This window comes from Anarrhichthys ocellatus, unplaced genomic scaffold, assembly GCF_004355925.1.
Source record: "Anarrhichthys ocellatus isolate YVR2014 unplaced genomic scaffold, GSC_Weel_1.0 scaffold10, whole genome shotgun sequence".
NCBI classification, from domain to species: domain Eukaryota; kingdom Metazoa; phylum Chordata; class Actinopteri; order Perciformes; family Anarhichadidae; genus Anarrhichthys; species Anarrhichthys ocellatus.
The window spans coordinates 10,721,909-10,738,605 of NW_022280040.1; the positions used below are offsets into that span (position 1 = coordinate 10,721,909).

The 16,697-nt window shown below is 43.7% G+C and overlaps 2 protein-coding genes across 2 annotated transcripts in view; one reads left to right on the forward strand and one right to left on the reverse strand.

Annotated features, from left to right (window-relative positions):
* ezh2 (enhancer of zeste 2 polycomb repressive complex 2 subunit) overlaps nt 1-5,677 on the forward strand; it is a 10,726-nt gene extending 5,049 nt beyond the window's left edge. The window contains 12 exon segments of the mRNA XM_031850412.1: nt 51-214; nt 484-581; nt 769-1,204; nt 1,288-1,454; nt 1,698-1,833; nt 2,102-2,227; nt 2,306-2,484; nt 2,574-2,669; nt 2,992-3,073; nt 3,229-3,309; nt 3,390-3,474; nt 3,898-5,677. Of these exon segments, the coding sequence (XP_031706272.1) occupies nt 51-214; nt 484-581; nt 769-1,204; nt 1,288-1,454; nt 1,698-1,833; nt 2,102-2,227; nt 2,306-2,484; nt 2,574-2,669; nt 2,992-3,073; nt 3,229-3,309; nt 3,390-3,474; nt 3,898-3,958 (1,711 nt within the window). The 3' untranslated portion in view covers nt 3,959-5,677.
* A 2,531-nt stretch (nt 5,678-8,208) lies between these two features.
* The window catches only part of LOC116385069 (cullin-1), a 17,014-nt gene continuing 8,525 nt past the window's right edge, over nt 8,209-16,697 (reverse strand). Inside the window, exons 3-22 of the mRNA XM_031850256.1 lie at nt 16,274-16,448; nt 16,008-16,175; nt 15,772-15,822; nt 15,551-15,641; nt 15,118-15,281; nt 14,825-14,987; nt 14,434-14,564; nt 14,060-14,167; nt 13,859-13,965; nt 13,722-13,770; nt 13,390-13,521; nt 13,182-13,299; nt 12,081-12,157; nt 11,820-11,938; nt 11,524-11,629; nt 11,385-11,432; nt 11,062-11,144; nt 10,835-10,940; nt 9,858-9,971; nt 8,209-9,608 (exon numbers count right to left, since the gene is read on the reverse strand). Coding sequence (XP_031706116.1) covers nt 9,528-9,608; nt 9,858-9,971; nt 10,835-10,940; nt 11,062-11,144; nt 11,385-11,432; nt 11,524-11,629; nt 11,820-11,938; nt 12,081-12,157; nt 13,182-13,299; nt 13,390-13,521; nt 13,722-13,770; nt 13,859-13,965; nt 14,060-14,167; nt 14,434-14,564; nt 14,825-14,987; nt 15,118-15,281; nt 15,551-15,641; nt 15,772-15,822; nt 16,008-16,175; nt 16,274-16,448 — 2,191 coding nt within the window. The 3' untranslated portion in view covers nt 8,209-9,527. The remainder of the gene's footprint in view (nt 9,609-9,857; nt 9,972-10,834; nt 10,941-11,061; nt 11,145-11,384; nt 11,433-11,523; nt 11,630-11,819; nt 11,939-12,080; nt 12,158-13,181; nt 13,300-13,389; nt 13,522-13,721; nt 13,771-13,858; nt 13,966-14,059; nt 14,168-14,433; nt 14,565-14,824; nt 14,988-15,117; nt 15,282-15,550; nt 15,642-15,771; nt 15,823-16,007; nt 16,176-16,273; nt 16,449-16,697) is intronic.

The following is a 16,697-nucleotide window of genomic DNA, read 5'->3' on the forward strand; positions in this document are numbered from 1 at the left end:
TGTGTGTGTGTGTGTGTGTGTGTGTGTGTGTGTGTGTGTGTGTGTGTCAGGTACAAGGAGCTGACGGAGCAGCAGCTGCCCGGCGCGCTGCCTCCTGAATGCACGCCGAACATCGACGGTCCGAACGCTCGCTCCGTGCAGCGCGAGCAGAGCCTGCACTCCTTCCACACTCTGTTCTGCAGACGCTGCTTCAAATACGACTGCTTCCTCCACCGTTAGTACACACACAGACATTATAGAGTTATTAATTTAAAATAACTAAGGATGCACTGATCCGATTATGTGCCGGATACTTCGTTATTCTGAGAAAACAGGATAATTAATCCTTTATTTTTTTTTTATTTGGTATTTAATGTGACGGGAATCCTAATGTATAAAATGTGTGGAATATGTGTTTTTAATGGGCAGCTTGTCTGTTAAATGTTTAGTTGGTAAAGTTCAGGGCAAAAACTAAAGCTCGTCTGATGATTTTATGTCCTTTAGCTTTCCATGCAACTCCAAACACGTATAAGCGAAAGAACCTGGAGAACCTGGTGGACAGTAAACCCTGCGGCATCGTCTGCTACATGTACCTGGTACAGGTGAGGCAGACATTCATTAAATATCACAGAAATGCTGTTTGTTTCTTTTAGAGTTCTCCTCACTCTGTTTCTGTCTTCACTGGTCTATTAGACAAAAAACGAGGGGGAAAAACGCCATTTTCGTATATTTATCTGAAGTATTACATGATGATAGTATTACTTTGACCTGCTACATCACTGTTCTCAGGGTGGGATGGTGAGCGAGTACCCAGCGGACTTGGTTGCAGAGCAAGCAAAGACGCCCTCCAAGCGCACGGTGGGGAGACGCCGCGGACGACTGCCCAACAGCCGGCCCGGCACCCCGTCCATGTCCTCGGAGACCAAAGACACGGACAGCGACCGCGAGGGCAGCAAAGAAGACGAGCTGGTCAACGGCAAAGACGACGAGCTGGTCAACGGCAAAGACGACGACAAAGATGACGAGCGGGACGACGACAAAGACGTCGAGCTGGTCAACGGCAAAGACGACGAGCTGGTCAACGGCAAAGACGACGAGCGGGACGACGAGCGGGACGACGGCAAAGACGACGAGCGGGACGACGGCAAAGACGACGAGCGGGACGACGGCAAAGACGACGAGCGGGACGACGAGGACAAGAAGGACGATAACACCAGCAGCTCAGGTACAAACTCACTCTCGAGTAGTAAAGGTTAAGGGTCCTCTTTGGCAAGAAGAACTCAAAGTGCTTGTGTTCTGTGTGCACAGAGGGAAACTCTCGGTGTCAGACTCCAGTGAAGATGAAGCTGATCGGCGAGGCTGAAGCGGTGGAGTGGAGCGGGGCCGAGGCTTCACTCTTCAGGGTTCTCATCGGGACGTACTACGACAACTTCTGCGCCATTGCGCGGCTCATCGGCACGAAGACCTGCAGACAGGTGAGGCGTCGGAGACGTCTAGCTTATTGTTTAGTTCACAATATAATTGTTCACAAGTTGGTCTAAACACGGGGGAAAGGAATGATAATATTCATGATGCACAAACTTATTTGTAGAAGTTTTAAAGCTCTCACCTGCCAAACGGACTCTAACTTCTTTAGAAGATTCGATTTTTCCTAAAATTAAAAACTGCGCTTGTGGCCAAACATGGAGTTTAGAACGTTGTCTCGGCCGGTCCTGCAGGTTTACGAGTTCAGGGTCAAGGAGTCGAGCATCATCGCTCGGGCTCCCGCCGAAGACGAGGACACGCCGCCCAGAAAGAAGAAGAGGAAACACCGACTGTGGGCCACTCACTGCAGGAAGATCCAGCTGAAGAAAGGTCAGAGGTCCCGTCAACGCTAGCGTTTATTTATGCCATGGTAGAAGAACTGTGAGGCTTTAATCCTCGTTTCATGTCGGACAGAGAACGGTTGAAATAGTTGAGATGTTTGACTCCAGATGTCGGCATCCTCACGGCTGAGAAACCTGGAAAAACTCAAAAGTTGACCGTGCCCACGGGAATAAGACGGGCGGATGAATGAGTCGATTAAAGCCGGAGGAAACTCTTCTGGTGAAACCTCCGGTTTAACCTCTGCACCTCTTTACAGATGGCTCGTCCAATCACGTGTACAACTACCAGCCATGTGACCACCCGCGGCAGCCCTGTGACTCCTCGTGTCCCTGCGTCACGGCGCAGAACTTCTGCGAGAAGTTTTGCCAGTGCAGCTCCGAGTGTAAGAACAGACACACACACACACCCAGAGCTTTATATTCCTGCAGTGACTCAAGTTAACGTTGCTCTTCTTCCACAGGTCAGAACCGGTTCCCAGGGTGTCGGTGCAAAGCTCAGTGCAACACCAAGCAGTGTCCTTGCTACCTGGCGGTGCGGGAGTGTGACCCAGACCTCTGCCTGACATGCGGCGCCGGAGACAACTGGGACAGCAAGAACGTGTCCTGCAAGAACTGCTCCATCCAGAGAGGCGCCAAGAAGGTTTTTGCACGTTCTTTTCACCGGTAGTGTTTTTAATTTTAACTCACCTGAAGCTCAAACACCTCCTGATGTTCCTCTCTGTCTCTCAGCACCTCCTGCTGGCCCCGTCAGACGTGGCCGGTTGGGGAATCTTCATCAAAGAGCCGGTCCAGAAAAACGAGTTCATCTCCGAGTACTGTGGCGAGGTAGGACCTGTCTGTCTGTCTCTGTCTCGCTCTCTGTCTGTCTCTGTCTGTCTCTGTCTGTCTTTATTTTTCTCTAAACAATGACTCATCTTTCCAGCTGCATTTCTGCGCACATTTTTGAGAATGAGATGGAAAAAAGCCCCAAATATATTCTATTAATGGTAAAACCCGTCAGTAGTTTATTGCATTAAATAAACTCCACAGTGTGATGCAGAGAAAGTTTAAAATAGAGGTAATAGAAGCTCAGAATGTCTCACGATTCCTCTTCAACTGAAGAAGTGTTAAATGTGTTGAATGTGTTCGACCTCCTCCGTGTTTGCAGATCATCTCTCAGGATGAAGCCGACCGCAGAGGGAAAGTCTACGACAAATACATGTGCAGCTTCCTCTTCAACCTCAACAACGGTATGACACACACACATGCAGCTTTCTTTGTACGAAAGCTTTAACATTCTGACTGTGTGTGTGTGTGTGTGTGTGTGTGTGTGTGTGTGTGTGTGTGTGTGTGTGTGTGTGTGTGTGTGTGTGTGTGTGCGCGCGCGCGCTTCTTCTCTCTACAGACTTTGTCGTTGACGCCACGAGGAAAGGCAACAAGATCCGCTTTGCCAACCACTCCGTCAACCCCAACTGCTATGCAAAAGGTGAGCGGGCGAGCCGCGGCACGACGAACGTTAACGGCAGTCGCGGTTGAGCTTTTTGCTGACTCGTCTGTTCTCTTTAGTGATGATGGTGAACGGGGATCACAGGATCGGAATCTTTGCTAAGAGAGCCATCCAGACCGGAGAGGAGCTCTTCTTCGACTACAGGTCGGTGACCCACTTCCGTTTCCAAAAAGGTTAACGGGAGAACAAGTAGTTACGTTGCTCTCCTTTGTTTCAGAGTCCAGCGGCTGTGAAAAGGTTAAAATATATGAAAAAAAGAAAATATTAGTGGAGGTAACAATAAATATAAGATGAATACAAATCTATCTAATAGTTATTCTAGTTATCGATTAAACAAAACCCCAAAATCTTTTTAAAAAATAGCAACTTCCTGTTCTTTTCCGCTTGAAAAACGACTAAAACGATAAATCGATTAACACGTTTGTTGATAATTAATTTCCTTTTGACAGAGTAATCAAGTTTTGTCCTCGGCTTCGTTCATACTCACTGTGTGTGTGTGTGTGTGTGTGTGCGTGTGCGTGTGTGCGTGTGCGTGTGTGTGTGCGCGCGTGTGTGTGTGTGCTGCAGGTACAGCCAGGCCGACGCTCTGAAGTACGTGGGCATCGAGCGAGAGCTGGAGATCGCCTGACTCTGACTTCTACCTCCTGTGGATCGACAACAACAAAGGCCTTACACTCACACACAAAACAAACACACCGTCACTTCAGGAAATCCAGACGACGTCGTCAAACCGCTAGAAAGCTTCAGGAAAACTGGGAATATTTGAAGCGGAAACTTTTGATGCTGTGTTTAAAAAAAAAAACATACTTTTCATATCTGATTTTCTTCTCCTGTGAACAAACATTCTTCTTCTTCTAGTCGAGGGTTCTTAGATCTCCTACAAACTGACTCCTCCCCCCTCCGCCATGTTGTGTTTTTATACACGGTGTGAACTGAACCAAGCACGAGTGCCACATCGCCGTCTGTCTGTGGAGCAGCAGGTCGATCACAAAGCAGCGTCGCAGCAGATCCAGATGTTTTACAGCGTTCAGGTTATTGAGGAAGTTCATCGGCAACAATCATGTTCGCTCAACATCATCGCACTGGTTCCAGAGGTTTATATTTAAACTGAATATTCTTTGGTTTTGGACTGTTCATTCAAAATATTACATTTAAAAAAACTCATTTTATAGACTGAAATATTTATTTATTTACAGAGAACATCTGCAGATTAAGATTCAGTTACTGAACATGTGTTTCAAACTTTGCCTTGAGATGAGGCCTGAAACTAATTATTTATTTTGTTATTCTGTTCAGTTTACAGTGATTTAAAATGGAGAAGTCAGAAGAACCAGATTTTTTTTGTTTGATAATTTATACATTTTTTACAGTAATTTATCAGATCTTTATATCTCAAAAAAGAAGATTTTGTTCCTCGATCAAAGTCGTTTCAGAAAACAAATTTCAGTCTCTGAAACTTTAAAGTTTTTGTTCAGTGATGACAGGAAGTCGTCATCATCCTTTCACTGTAAAAGCACCAGCAAACATGTCAGCAGGTCTCAGAGAGCTCGATGTTTAACTTCTGATGAACTCCTTTGTTTCCTGGAGACGACTCTGCTTTGTGACTCCGCCGACGCTGCTTCAGGTGCTAATGAGAAAAAACGAAACCAGCACTACTTCACCACTTTCACCAAACTCAACCAAAACCACACATGAAGGTTTCATTCATGTCCTGCTGTCTCCCCCGCTGTCTCCCCCCCGTCTGTTACAAGTTTTCCCAGCAGCGCTGCGCTCTACTCGTACCGAGTCTCTCGGATATTATTTGCTTATTTTAAGGTCAGAGAGCTGAAGTTTATTTAATCATGTAAAAAAAAAAAAAAAAAGCAGCAAATCTTCGGAGAATTGCGTCATTCGAATTGTTTCAGCTCTGAATTCTTGGAAGAATTGCGGAAGAATTTAAACTTTCAAATCTCACATGTGAGGAGGTGAGTTAAACGTCTCTGTGGATCCTTTAACTGAGAACGTTTACAAAGTCAAGAATGTTTTCCTCTCAGATGATTCAATATTTCAAGACCTCACGGTGTGTAATTACACATCCAGAGCATTTAATCTGTTTCAGTCAATCATTGTCAATTACTTTGTCTTTTCTGCTGCACACTTAAGTTCCTCTAAAATAACTCGTAGTAATTGATTCATTAACTAATTAACTGATGAGAGTACGAGTGGAGCGCAGTGAGACAGTGACGGGGAAAAAACCTAAATGTTAAATAGTCCTGATGTGATTGTAGATGTCTGAACCTCACTTTCTCTCTCTCTGCTGTCTGTCTCTCTCTGTCTGTCTCTCTCTCTCTGCTCTCTCTCTCTTTGCTGTCTGTCTGTCTCTCTGTCTGTCTCTCTCTCTGCTGTCTCTCTCTCTCTTTGCTGTCTGTCTGTCTCTCTGTCTGTCTCTCTCTCTTTGCTGTCTCTCTCTTTGCTGTCTCTCTCTTTGCTGTCTCTCTCTTTGCTGTCTCTCTCTCTGCTGTCTCTCTCTGTCTCTGCTGTGCCTTGAGTCCTGAACTCAACAGTCTGATTTTTAAACTTTCTTCCTCTGTCCTCACTTTCTCCTCCTCGTGATGTCCGATCAGTATAAATAGAATCTGAACCGTTCTCTTTCCTCTTGTTGAATAAGCCTTTTTATTAATAACGTACCAACAATCACACTTTTGACTCTCTCTCGTTTTCTCTGATGTGAATTCTGGTGCTCAGAAGAAGTATTTCTGTCCGACGTGAAGCAATACAGCCTCCTCTTCTTCGTCGTCCTCTTCTTCTTTGACTCTTACACCTGTGATTTAATACAAACTTCACAGAGACGTGGACGTCTCATGGTGCTGTGATGTCTGTAGTTTTTCAGATGAAAGACTGTGAAACCTGGTGCTTCTCTCTCTCGGGGGGTTTCCTACACAAAGTACTGAGGGTTTTTTTTGGAAAATCAAGTCAGGAGAAACTGGATTTAGTGACATTTATGTGCATGAAAAAATGGTCAACGATTTTCTGACCACAATCTGGTGAAATGTGTAGGAACCCTTTTGTTTTTTTATATAGCCTTCACCATGTCCTCAGTGTTGATGCATTTATTTGGGGTGTGATTTGCATTTAAAAGATTATGGAACCGGTGATTCATCCCAAAAAACAAACAACCTCCACAGCAGCTGGTTTCTAAATGTCGCTCAGTGAAATCGGCTCCGGTGGAGTTGAGATTTAACTAAAACCAGCAACTTTAAAAGGTTTGTTAGTGTCTGTAAATGCGAGGGCTGGGTAACGAAACACACCTCTGAAGTATTCACGTCTTTAAACAATTAATGTGGGGGGGAGCGTAAATGTCAGAAATGGACGTTGATTCGAGTGATGAAGCCGTTGTTACGCGGCGCTTGTTGAAATCTAAACTGCAGGTTATGAATCTTTTCACTCTTCTTCTTGTGAAACAAGGACCACTCGTTCTCCGATGACACAGGTGCTGATTTTTGTAATGTTTACAGGGATTTTGTTCAACGTGATGCAGATTAAAATATTATAAACGGACGATTTCTTCTTTGTTTTGATTCGTATACAAACATCTGGTTTGAAACTGAGTAAGTAGTAACTGCTTTAGGGAGTTTTTGGGGAGTAGCATTTAAACTTTCTTTTAAGATTGTTCAGCTTTTATTGGTTAATGTGCAGTTTTCTATTTAAACAGGGTGTTCGGAGGTTTCTTTACAAGTATCAAAAGTTAATGAATTTAGCGTAATTATAACTTAATCATAGTTAATGACAATTTCACACATGTCAAAGGATAAACTAATGAAGTGATGACATTTTGAAATTCAATATTTTTATGACATGACGTTTGTCGAAAGTATATATATAGTATATAGCGCGTCGAAGTTTAAAAAAGTCATATAGCGTGTCAAAGTTTAAAAAGTCATAGCGTGTCAAAGTTTAAAAAAGTCATATAGCATGTCAGTTTAAAAAGTCATAGTATAGCATGTCAAAGTTTAAAAAAGTCATAGTATAGCGTGTCAAAGTTTAAAAAAGTCATATAGCATGTCAAAGTTTAAAAAAGTTATAGCGTGTCAAAGTTTAAAAAAGTCATAGCGTGTCAAAGTTTAAAAAAGTCATATAGCGTGTCAAAGTTTAAAAAAGTCATATAGCGTGTCAGTTTAAAAAAGTCATATAGCGTGTCAAAGTTTAAAAAAGTCATAGCGTGTCAAAGTTTAAAAAGTCATAGGGTGTCAAAGTTTAAAAAGTCATAGTATAGCGTGTCAAAGTTTAAAAAGTCATAGTATAGCGTGTCAGTTTAAAAAAGTCATAGCATGTCAAAGTTTAAAAAAGTCATAGCGTGTCAAAGTTTAAAAAGTCATAGCGTGTCGAAAAGTTTAGAAAGTCATAGTATAGCGTGTCAAAGTTTAAAAAAGTCATAGCATGTCAAAGTTTAAAAAAGTCATAATAGCGTGTCAAAGTTTAAAAAAGTCAGTATAGCGTGTCGAAAAGTTTAAAAAAGTCATAGTATAGCGTGTCGAAGTTTAAAAAGTCATATAGCGTGTAGAAAAGTTTAAAAAAGTCATAGTATAGCGTGTCGAAGTTTAAAAAGTCATATAGCGTGTCGAAAAGTTTAAAAAGTCACAGTATAGTGTGTAGAAAAGTTTAAAAAAGTCATAGTATAGTGTGTAGAAAAGTTAAAAAAAGTCATAGTATAGTGTGTCGAAGTTTAAAAGTCATATAGCGTGTCGAAAAGTTTAAAAAGTCACAGTATAGTGTGTAGAAAAGTTTAAAAAAGTCAGTATAGCGTGTCGAAAAGTTTAAAAAAGTCATAGTATAGTGTGTCGAAGTTTAAAAAAGTCATAGTATAGCGTGTCAAAGTTTAAAAAAAAGTCATAAGATAGCTTAGTGTTTCATAGTATATTTAAAAACAATGTAAAGCCATATTGGACTATGATAGACTAAAGTATATTGTGAGAATTGTCTGAAGAAGTCACAGCATATTGTCATAACACATCTCAGTATTTGTCCTGGCAAACAGCTCATAATATAAAGGAAACGGTAGTTTTAGCTCGTAGAACAAGAGTCGCTGGTGCACCGCTGCCTCGACTTCACTAATCTAATTCAATGTAAGGAGTCTGGTATCTTTAAAGAGCATAAATATTACTTTCCCATATTTTAACACATTGAAGAGAATCATAAAGACTAAAATGTTAATATTTTCTTTCATTTACTCCTGACAGCAAATGTTTTGATGGCAAATATTAAATCTTTTGAGTTCAGAACAAAAGAAACATATTTGCGTACGCCATCTTAGACTTTGGGAAACACAGAAAACATTTTGTAACATCCTGACTTCATGGACCTAAGAGGCCGTGGTTAACGTGGACGTGAGGGTGAGATGAGGGTGAAGGTGTGAACAGAGTCTCGGGAGAAGAAGGCATTTAGAGAAATCTTTCCTTGTTTTTATTTATCACATTTAGAAAATGAACCACACTATACAAATGTCCACCGTTGGGTAATGAAACAGGCCTCCTGCATGAACCCCACCGACCTCAAACCAAAACTGAGACAACTTCAGCAGATAAAGAAGCAGCATGGCGGCCGTGAACTCACCACCTCTTCTTCCTCCGTCGCAGACTTTTAAATTACAGGAACCGGTTTCGTGTCGTCGTACGGTGGACTGCGTCGGCTGCCCAGTGACTCGACTTTTATATAGACTTTTTTAATCTTTTTTTGGTGGTCACGGTGGTGCAGGTAGGCAGTAGCATGCAGAAACCTTTGGATGCGGCTCTCCTCCGATTGGCTGAAGGCTAATTCATTACGTTTGCGCTATGTAAAGAAGGGAGTAGGGGGCTTTTTTTTTTTCTCTTAGAGTCTGTGGTTGTTATTTACAATATGACAAGGAAGTGTGTGTGTGTAGGTGTGTGTGTGTGTGTGTTTGAGTCCTACGGATGGGGGCGGGACAGGCGAGCGTGTAGACGGGGTCTCCCGGTCTCGACAGGAGGGGGTGTCGCTTCTTCGCTGAAGGGAGAGCAGAAAGTTCACTCCCTCCTGTTGGTTGTCATATCGGGGCGGTCACATGATCGGCGACACACTCACAACATGGCCGCCGCTCAGAGGGATCCTCACTTTATTACTCAGACATAAAATTTAAAAAAAAAAAAGAATGAAGATAACAAATAAAACTGAGGAGAGCCGGCGGGCGGGGGGGAGGTCGGCGTTCAGGCCAGGTAGCTGTACGTGTCCTTCTCACCGTCCACTCGCTCCAGGTACTCCTTCTCTATCAGGATGTCGATGCATTTCTGTCCACAAGGGGGAGACAACACACACAACACATGAGAACAAGAACAACTTCAAGATCAACAAACACAAAGCTTCTCTTTCTGTCAACAATATGAAAGATCAGAAGATGAAGAAGAGAGAAATACTAGTTCCCCCTTTGATGATCTGTGCTGGTAGAGATGTGATTAGTAGTTTACTGTAAACAGCTCATAATTCATCTCCAACATGTTTAAACAGCTGGATTTATTACATCGACTCTGACGCGTTACCTTGATGACGGGGACTCTGGGTTTGAATCGGGACGACAGCTGGTTCAGAACTTCAGCCAGAAGCTGCTGGTGCTTCAGGACCTTCCTCATCTTCATGATCCTCACGATGGCAGCCTGCGCGCACGCGCACACACACACACACACACACACACATACACATACACGCAGTCAGTAACAACACAACATACATTCTACTTTATTGTGAATATATATTTCCATGTAAGGAACACTGACTTTTGGGCTTTTTTGTCGAGTGAATGTTTACGATTATCTCGCTCAATAAAAAAAGATTTCTGTAAAAACTGAGCCAGATGTTTTTTTTGGAGTCGCTTAAAAGATTTAACTCTGTGAAAGTAGAAGATAATATTAATACATAGTATTTCATAATATTAATACATAGTATTTCATAATATTAATACATAGTATTTCATAATATTTATTCATAGTATTTCATAATATTAATACATACCATTTCATAATATTAATACATAGTATTTCATAATATTCATTCATAGTATTTCATAATATTAATACGTAGTATTTCATAATATTAATACATACTATGTATTAATATTATAAAATACTATTTTATAATATTAATATGTAGTATTTTATACTTAATGTTTAAAGGACGGGAACAAAACACAAATCACTGTTTACAAAAAGGACTATGTAAACAAACTCGCATTTTAAGGGTTAAAACTTTAAAAGAATTAAAGAATATTTGGTAATTATTATCGGGGGTGAAGTTGGTCACCCAGTTAAAGAAGAAGATAATATTAATATTTAGTATTTTTAAGCAGTTTTAGGAACATTTTTGTGCTCTGAAGTAACAAGTGGGACATTTTTTTTTACATAAAAACAGCTGTGGAATTATGTAAACAAACATTTAAAGGGTTAAAATGTGTTGGTCATGATGAGGACTGATGTTTGAAGTGTAAATAATATAAAGACTGCGCTGAGGAGTAACCGGTGACCTGAATGAGGAGCTTGCGGTCCTCCTCGATGTTCTTGTGAGTCGTCTCCTGCTCTTGTTTCTGCTCCGTCTTCATCGGGACGTTGATGTTCACCCTCAGCTTCTTACTGCGATGGAGAAACAACAAAAGGAAAGTTTGAACAAAACAAAAAACCCAAAACAATGTTCCAGCGCCGCGTCTGTAAAGCCGGACACGCGTCGGGACGTTTGACGGGAAACACTCCTCACTTCTTGTATCCGAGGAAGAGCTTGATGACGGTGTCGGGTTTGAAATCCATCTCGTCCACGTTGGCGTTCTCGTCCTCCATCACCTGTCGGACAGACAGACATCAGTGAGGACGCTGATGTGAGTGATCTGAACAGAAATGTCTTTTTAACACACGCCATGCTATTCTGTGAACGTCCTCCGTTTCCTTCCAACGCATTAAAGACCTCAGTTCACTCGACGACAAACATCATGTGTTACTGAGGATAAACTCTCAGCCCACCAACACACGAAGCGGTTATTTGTGACGTAAATAAGACGACAAAAGGACCAAAAAGAAACTCACCAGAAGCTTCGATTTTAACAAAATCTGCAGAACTTGAACGAGAATGTCCTGAAGATGAAACAGAGTGTCAGTTAGAGGAGAAACGAAGCGGCTCGTGTTGCCGTTTGTGAGGAGACGTGAACGGGTGTGTCGCGCTCACAGTTTTGATCTGCGTGCTGTCGGTCAGCTGCTGGACGGTGTAACTGTCCTCCGTGTTGTACTGCAGCAGGATGGCCATCTGGAAGGTGGAGGCCTGCAGCGTGTACCTGTAAACAACAACAACAACAACAGGTTGAGTATGAGATTGGTTGTGCAGCTCCAGACACTGAAGCAATAAACCGTCTCAGTCAATCATAAACTGATGGAGCCACACACAAGCTGTAATAAAGCGTCGACGCCTCCACAGCGCCCTCTACCTGCCGGCTCTTTCATAATAAGTAAATAAATCCCACTCACCTGTTCTTGAAGCAGTTGGTGACCAGCTCTCCTTTGGACAGGTGGTACAGCCAGGTGAGCTTCCTGCCGCTGTGTCTGCTGGCGTAAAACGCCGTGAAGCGCTGGTAGCTTCGCTCCAGCTGCACAGAGAGAGGAGAGTTAACAGGAGAGCGGTGCTCAAAGTGAGGTTCGGGGAGCTTTTCAGGGGCCGCCGGAGAAGGTTCGAGTGAGGTTCTCCTGCTAAAGGAGGGATTTAAATATCAGAAGCCAAGTTGTTTGTACCTCAGAAGGCAGAGCGAAGGTGCAGGACTGCTGGAAAGGCCAAGACCCAGAGCTGAGAACCTGGATACTGAAGTCCACTGTAAGACACACACACACGCAGAGACAATCAGTGTGAATTCAAACATCTGGGTTTTTGGGACTCCAGCATATTCCCCCTCATGATCTACGTTCCTGTGATGTTTGTTAAATGATAAATGTAGTCTGGTGACGTCATGCAGCATGTGACATGGAAAAGTGTAAAACAATAAAACTCTGTAAACTGAATGTATTTTTGCTGTTTTGATTCCCAGAAAACACAATCGTCCTCTCACAAGTTCCCCCTTTCACTCACTTATCTGGACATCACCCAGAGGAGCTGTATGAGAGGAGACAAACGCCCACACGAGTTATTCACTCAGAGTCTGCGTGATGTCCGACTAAGCCTCAAGTGTGTGAACACAGAGCGAGATGAAGACGGTGTAGTCACGTGACCGGAGCGAACAATACCAACGAAGAAGAAACGCCGACTAAAAACATCTAACCGGAGAGACGAAGGGCCGACGACGAAATTAAAGAACAGCGAGAGACTCGTCTGTTTACGACCAAGTTATGAAGCAGCTACATTGGCTGCTCTCAGCCTCGGAGCGCCATCTACTGGGCAGACGGATCGGTTCAATTAAAAACAGTTTACAAAGATTTATATATCTAAATCTACTTCAAACATCATTTTAATGACCAGTTGACCAGAGAGACAAACGTGTTTTTGTCGCGGTTAGCTGGCCAACGATCCCTTATTTCATTAAATAAAGAAACACTGTGGGAGACGAACCTGCAGCAGTAAAAGCGTTGTGTGTGTGTGTGTGTGTGTGAAGAAGAGTTTATACTCATGCATTCACTTCTGTCTTTTAAAACACACGTTGAACTATAGCGTCGTCTTCTGAATCTTTTATTCCACAGTGAGATACTTTAATCTTTTAACGACACTGGAGGAGGAAACGGTGAAGTGTGGTCCCAACTGTTCTAATTTTATTTTAATTATAGCGTTTCATTCATCGGAAACATCGTAACATACACTCAGACAGAGTGTATGACAGATACCCGTGTGTGTGTGTGTGTACGTACGGTCCAGAGGCTCAGAGTTGGTCAGGTGCTTCTTGAACTGTTCGTTCAGGTCTTTACTGACTCCGATGTCCTGGAACATCCGCTGCAGTTTGGACGTGTACTCGAAGCCGCACGCTTGCTGCAGGAGAACAGAAAACAACAGCGTCAGTGGGAGGACGTTGGAGGACGCGAGAGGCTCAGAGAGCGGACAGACGGACGTGTGCGTCACCTTGAGCTTGGAGATCATGCTGGCCTCGGCGTCGTCGCTGGCGCTGTTCTGGTGGACGAGACGTTTGGCCAACATCTTAGCGTAGAACTTCTGGAAAACGTCTTTGTCCTCGATGTATTTGAACACAACCATCTGAGGAAAGGAAGAAAAATCACCTTAACGTACTCCAAACCCGAGTACGCGTGTTTGTACTTCAACAATAAAAATACTTATACCGAGGCATAAGAAGGAAAACTGCACTAAATACACAAGTACAACCTACAGGGTCCATTTACAGATTACAAACACACAGTGCTATGTGTACATGTGTGACACAGGTCAAAGTGTCTCACCACTTGGTTGAGTGTGTCCTCCAGTTCTGCCTCCTCTGGGTTTTTAGAACTGCAGAAAGAAAAAAATGTACAATTTAACTTGTTCAATATTGAATGACATCAAATACATTAGAATAATAAAGATAGGTTTCCCCGACCTCTTCTTCAGTAAAGAGTCGCAGTATCTGGCCAGCAGCTCTGGAGATTTGCTGGAGGACTGAGCCATCCTGGTGACGGCGTTGTTGTTGATGAATCGACCGCACGCCTGTGAAAAGACAACAACAAGTTAAATAAGACAAAGTCACAGTGAAGACCCCGGCTGGTCTGACGTTATCAGATCACATTTAGGGATCACTGACCTTATCGAGCGCGGCCACGAAGCCGGCGTCGTTGTTGAAGGCAGACATGACCAAGGCGTTGTACTTCTTATGGACGTCCAGGGTGGTCTGCACGTACACTTTGGGGTCCTGGGATAAAACACACGGATTTGGTATTTTTAAGACATATTTGTTTGAATTTCCTGCATTTTTCTTGATCAATAAATCACTTTTTAGAGGTTCACTACTCTCGCTATTATGTACTTGGATTATCTTTTAAAATGATGTTACAAAAATGTCAACAAAAAAGATTCTTGTACCCAAACGGCACCAGAAACGACCTGTAATGTTTGTTTATCTAACGCGTCGTTATTGCTAACTGACAATAAAGCGAGAGGTGAGGAAGCGGTGCGTACGTTGAGCGCTGCCTCGCCACACTTCTCGATGGCGGCCAGGCCCTGGTTGTGGATGTGAGTCTCTAGAAGCTTCTTCAGTTCGCCCAAACCGTCTGTGATCCGCGACACCAGGTTGTACATCCGGCCCAGGTCTGAGAGGAGAGAGAGCGGTGTTAGTCCTTCATACGATGTGCTGCCTTCGTTAAGCAACAGGATGTTCTGTTCAAATGGAACAAGAGCACCAAACTACTTTCTCGTCATCTGAGCCGAGAGGATTGCAGGTTTTTACATCTTCTGTCTGATAAACGGTGCCGTTTTTGGCGATTGTTTGAAGACAAAAAACATGCTTTTCAATCCCGCCGGCAGGTTTTGGAAAACTAAATGACACTGAAAGTATAAAATGCAAGTTTACCTTCATTCTTGTCGGCATCCAGCAGGTTCTGAAACTCCGTGTGGAAGATCTCCAGGTGTTTCTCTATGAGGACCTGCTCACACTTCCTGGCCAGCTCATCCTGGGTGGATTCATGGAGGTAAACCTGCACACGCCGCTGCTCCTCCAGCAGACGAGCCTCCGCCTGAGGGGGGGAAAAACACACACACGTCATATATTTATTATAAGTTCATCACCTTCACTCGCAGTTTAACAACGTTTTGAAGCAACAGAACAAGCCGCGCAGCGTCCATTCATTCATGAGACCGTCGTACCTTCTTCATGTACTCAGTGACGGGGTTCTGCTGCAGGAACTCTGTGCTCTCGCGTGTGTAGAACCGTTCCGTGTCGGTGAGGAACTGACACTCAAAGTACTCTTTGTACACGGACAGCGTGGGGCCTTTGGCGTAGGCGTCCTCCTCGTTCAGACCCAGCTCCACTGGAGAGGCGAGACACAAGGGAGGCATGAAGGTGAGGCGGACCACGGGACAAAAACACTGCGGTGTCAAATAATGTCATAAGTCACTTCAGAGACATAAAGCACGAGGTCAAAGGTGACCGTGTTTAGATTTAAGCTGTGAGACAGTTAAAGGGACAGTCCGGATCTTTAGATGTGGGGTTGTAGGAGGTACTAGTCGTCCTACTTTGTCATGCGTGTGCTAAGAACAGGCGGTTGTGTGTAATCCTTCACCGTGTGTGTCGACCTACCGTAAGACTGGACCACACCGCTGATCAGTCTGGTGTTAATGGTCTCCCCGTTCCTCTCTCTCTCTATAAGCTTCAGCACAGCGTTTGTTACCTGAAACACACACATTTCTTTATCTTCTGCATATAACTTTTACAGGTATTAGAAAGGCAAAGACACTTAATCGGGAACAAAAACAAAAGACAGCACTGAATATTCTGCTGTTGTTTCTCGTTTAACAGACCTGTTTGTTCAGGGGTCGGAATAAACACTCCCTCCAGGTCACGAGTGCCAGCTGGGAGGAAACGGCAGCGTAGGAGAGAGGAGAGGAGAACAAGAGGGTTAACAGAAAAGCTCACCACTTTAGGCTGCATGTTTGTTACTCGTCACGATGTGCAAGCTTTCAGAATTACTAACAGTTTTCACACATTCGTGTCCCAAAAGCTCGTGTTGAGCACTGGCGGCAGACGGCAGACGTACCGAGTAGATCTCGTAGATCCCCTTGCGTCCCTCGTCACACTCTCGTCTGACCCAGTGGCGGTTGAGGTAGGCGCAGATCCCGTTGAGGACCTTACTAGAGAAACGGTAATCCTCCCACTGCTGGGTGTAAAACTTCAACACACACTCGTCCATCAGATCCTCGCCGTCCTGGGGAAGGAAAGAACGGATATGAAGAGATTATCGGGTTACAGTGCCGACTGTGAGGGTCTGGAAAATGAAACTGACGAGCGTGTGTGCGGACTCACCTTGAGCAGGCTGGTCAGGTAGTTCTTCAGGAACTCTTTGAGTCGCTTGTAGAGCTCCAGGCCCACAAACTGAGCCCCGCCTGGAGTGGTGGACTTTTTGGAGGGCTTGGTTGGCGGCACCGAGCCGCGGCCCTGGCTGGACTGGTGGACGCTGGTACAATAGTTATATACGTGTCTGAGGGAAGGGTTAAGGAACAAAACACAGAGACACATCACAGACGACAGTATTCCTACCAACCTTTGAACTTTTGAACAGGAATAAAAACGATTTAGTTCCTTTTTTTGCGTACAAACACCCGCGTTCATCAAATGAAAACACTGTAAATTGTAAAATACTACAAGTGAACGTAGCGTTGTGACGTCACTCGGTTTGTGGACAGTGAACAGGAAGTGACCATATCTGGACTGAGGAGTGACGTAGAGA